Raw genomic sequence first — 2,500 nt, 5'->3', positions numbered from 1 at the left:
GAAGAGGAGGATGAGGACAATGAACAAAGAAAAAGTGAGGTGAGGGGCTGTTATCAGAAGCATGGGGTTGGGGAAATGAACATTTCTGCTTTTCTCTCTCCTTTATCTCTCTCTCTCTCACTCCCCTCACCCTCACTCCTCACTCACTCACTCCCCATCACTCACTCATCTTCTCTCCTCTCACCTCTCTCTCTCTCTCCTCTCTCTCTCTCTCTCCCCCCTCCCTCTCCCTCTCCTCTCCTCCCCTCCCTTTTCTCTTTTTATATATAAAGAATTTATTATTTTCACACCACCACAACACACACACAACACACACACACACACACACAACACCACACACACACACCAACACAAACACAAAACACACACACTTAACACACACACCACACACCACACAACACACACACACACACACACACACACCACACACACAAAACACCCCAACCCCACACACACCACACCCCACACAAACAAAACACACCCTATATATATATATATATATATATATATCCCTACCCTACCTACATACAACATATATATTTATAACTCTCCTAATGGCCCGAGTTTTTGTCAAATCCGGGATCCCCTGCCTTGTCCCGTTGCCTCCCACCTCACAAGTGTTATCAGGTCTCGGTTTCATTCAGGGCAAGGGACTCATTTGACTGTCTATTTGCATATGAGGAAATTCATAACTTCTGTTATGCGATATTTCATTACGCTTTATTACATCCAGACATGGAGTTATAATGTGTCATTTCTCTCGTGAGTCTCGCTGTCTCCCGCGATGTCTGGTTATGTTCCGCTGCGAGCTGTTATCTCTATAATAATGTTTTTCAATTTGTAAAAGCGATGGGCTTATTATGTTGTTTATGCCGCCCGATTTTTCCGCCGGTCTCGGAAAAACCACAAACCCGGGGCCGTCGTCTTGCCCACATCCCTTGCCACGTGATGTCCCAAATTCCCCCACGGAGATGAAAGGAGGCTCCGATGTCACCTGTTTTGAGCGACACATTTTCCTCGTCGTCAGGAGGGAAATTCGGCGAGTGCTTGACGCCACGCAAAAAACCCATAGTATACAATTTCCCTTATTTTCGAAACTTTCAGGAGGAATTTGCTTTATTGCTTGATATACGAGCTTTTTCACTTTTTTTTTTTTTTTTTTTTTTTGTAGGGATATTGAACCCGAGTTCCCAAGTTTCGCAAGAGAGGTGGGTTTTTAAATTCTAATATTTTTCTGCTTTGTTTCAAAACCCTTTTTTAAAATTTTCCCGATATCGAAACAAGGGCCCCAACAGTTTTTAAAACCCACAAAAAAAAATGAAATGCCAAGTTCTGCAAAAGCCTCTTCAAGTCAAGCATGTTGTTTGTTTGTGTTAGTTTATATACAGTTTCTCTCTCTCTCTCTCTCTCTCTCCCCTCTCTCTCTCTCTCTCTTTTCCTTTTCTCTCTCTCTTTTCTCCCCTCCTCTCTCTCTCCCTTTTATCTTTTCTCCCCTCTCTCTCCCTCTCTCTCTCCCCTCTCTCTCTCTCTCCCCCTCCCCCTCTCTCTCCTCCTCTCTCTCTCTCCTCTCTCTCTCCCCCTCTCTCTCTCTCTCTCCCCTAATCTCTCCCTCTATTTTCCTCCCCTCCCTCTTTTTCCCTTTTCCCCCTTTTCCCTCCCCTCTCCCCTCTCTATCTCTCCTCCCCTCTCTCTCTCTCTCTCTCTTTTCCCCCTCTCTCTTCTCTCTCTCTCCTCCTCTTTCCCCCAACCCTTCTCTTTTTCCTATTTCCTCTTTCTTCTCTCTTTCTTTTTATCTATCTATCTACCCAAAATTTTTTTTCTTTCCCCCCCTCCCCTCTAAAACAATCTATTTTAATTTTTCTTTCCCTCTCTCCTCTAACCCCCTCTCTCTCTCTCTCTTCTTCTCTCTCTCACTTTCCTCTCCCCTTTCCCCTCTCTCCTCCCCTTCTCTCTCTCTCTTCTCTCTCTTTTCTCTCTCCTCTCTCTCTCTCTCTCCCTCCCCCTCTCCCCCCCTCTCCCCTCCCTTCTCTCTCTCCCCCCCCTCTCTCCTCTCTCCCTCTCTCTCCCACCCCTTTCCCCTCTCTCCCTCTCTCTCTTTTCTCTCTCCCCCTCTTCTCTCCCCCCTCTTCTCTCTTCTCTCCCCTCACTCTCCCCTCTCTCACTCTTTTTCCTCTCCCTTTTCCCTCTCCCCCCCCTCCCTCCCCTCTTCCCCCTCCCTCTCTCTCTTCCCCTTCCACTCTCTCTCTCTCCCCTTCTCTCTCCCCTTCCTCTCTCCCCTTCTCACCACTCAATCAAACACTCTCCTTTTTTTCCATTTTTCCCCCCCCCACCTTTTTTTTTTTTTCTACAAAAGAAAATATTTCCCCGGGTTTTTTAATTCGGATACATAAATATTCGTAGTAATATATTTGTTCACGGCCAAATGCTCCTTATTGCTATGATTTTTCCCAAAAATTTGTTTATGAAATTTAGGGAGTTCTGATTTTCCTCGATTTTTTAT

At 45.6% G+C, this 2,500-nt stretch overlaps 2 protein-coding genes across 2 annotated transcripts in view; one reads left to right on the top strand and one right to left on the bottom strand.

Moving 5' to 3' along the window:
* Positions 1-1,070, bottom strand: part of LOC125025291 (zinc transporter 6-like) — a 26,197-nt gene extending 25,127 nt beyond the window's left edge. Inside the window, exon 1 of the mRNA XM_047613264.1 lies at positions 912-1,070. Coding sequence (XP_047469220.1) covers positions 912-1,070 — 159 coding nt within the window. The remainder of the gene's footprint in view (positions 1-911) is intronic.
* LOC125024947 (polypeptide N-acetylgalactosaminyltransferase 2-like) overlaps positions 1-2,500 on the top strand; it is a 111,418-nt gene that overhangs the window by 10,546 nt on the left and 98,372 nt on the right. The gene's annotated exons all lie outside the window — the stretch shown is intronic.

The sequence above is a fragment of the Penaeus chinensis genome, chromosome 4, assembly GCF_019202785.1.
Source record: "Penaeus chinensis breed Huanghai No. 1 chromosome 4, ASM1920278v2, whole genome shotgun sequence".
NCBI lineage: Eukaryota > Metazoa > Arthropoda > Malacostraca > Decapoda > Penaeidae > Penaeus > Penaeus chinensis.
The sequence above is the reverse complement of the archived record's forward strand: the minus strand, read 5'-3'. Positions and strand labels throughout refer to the sequence as shown.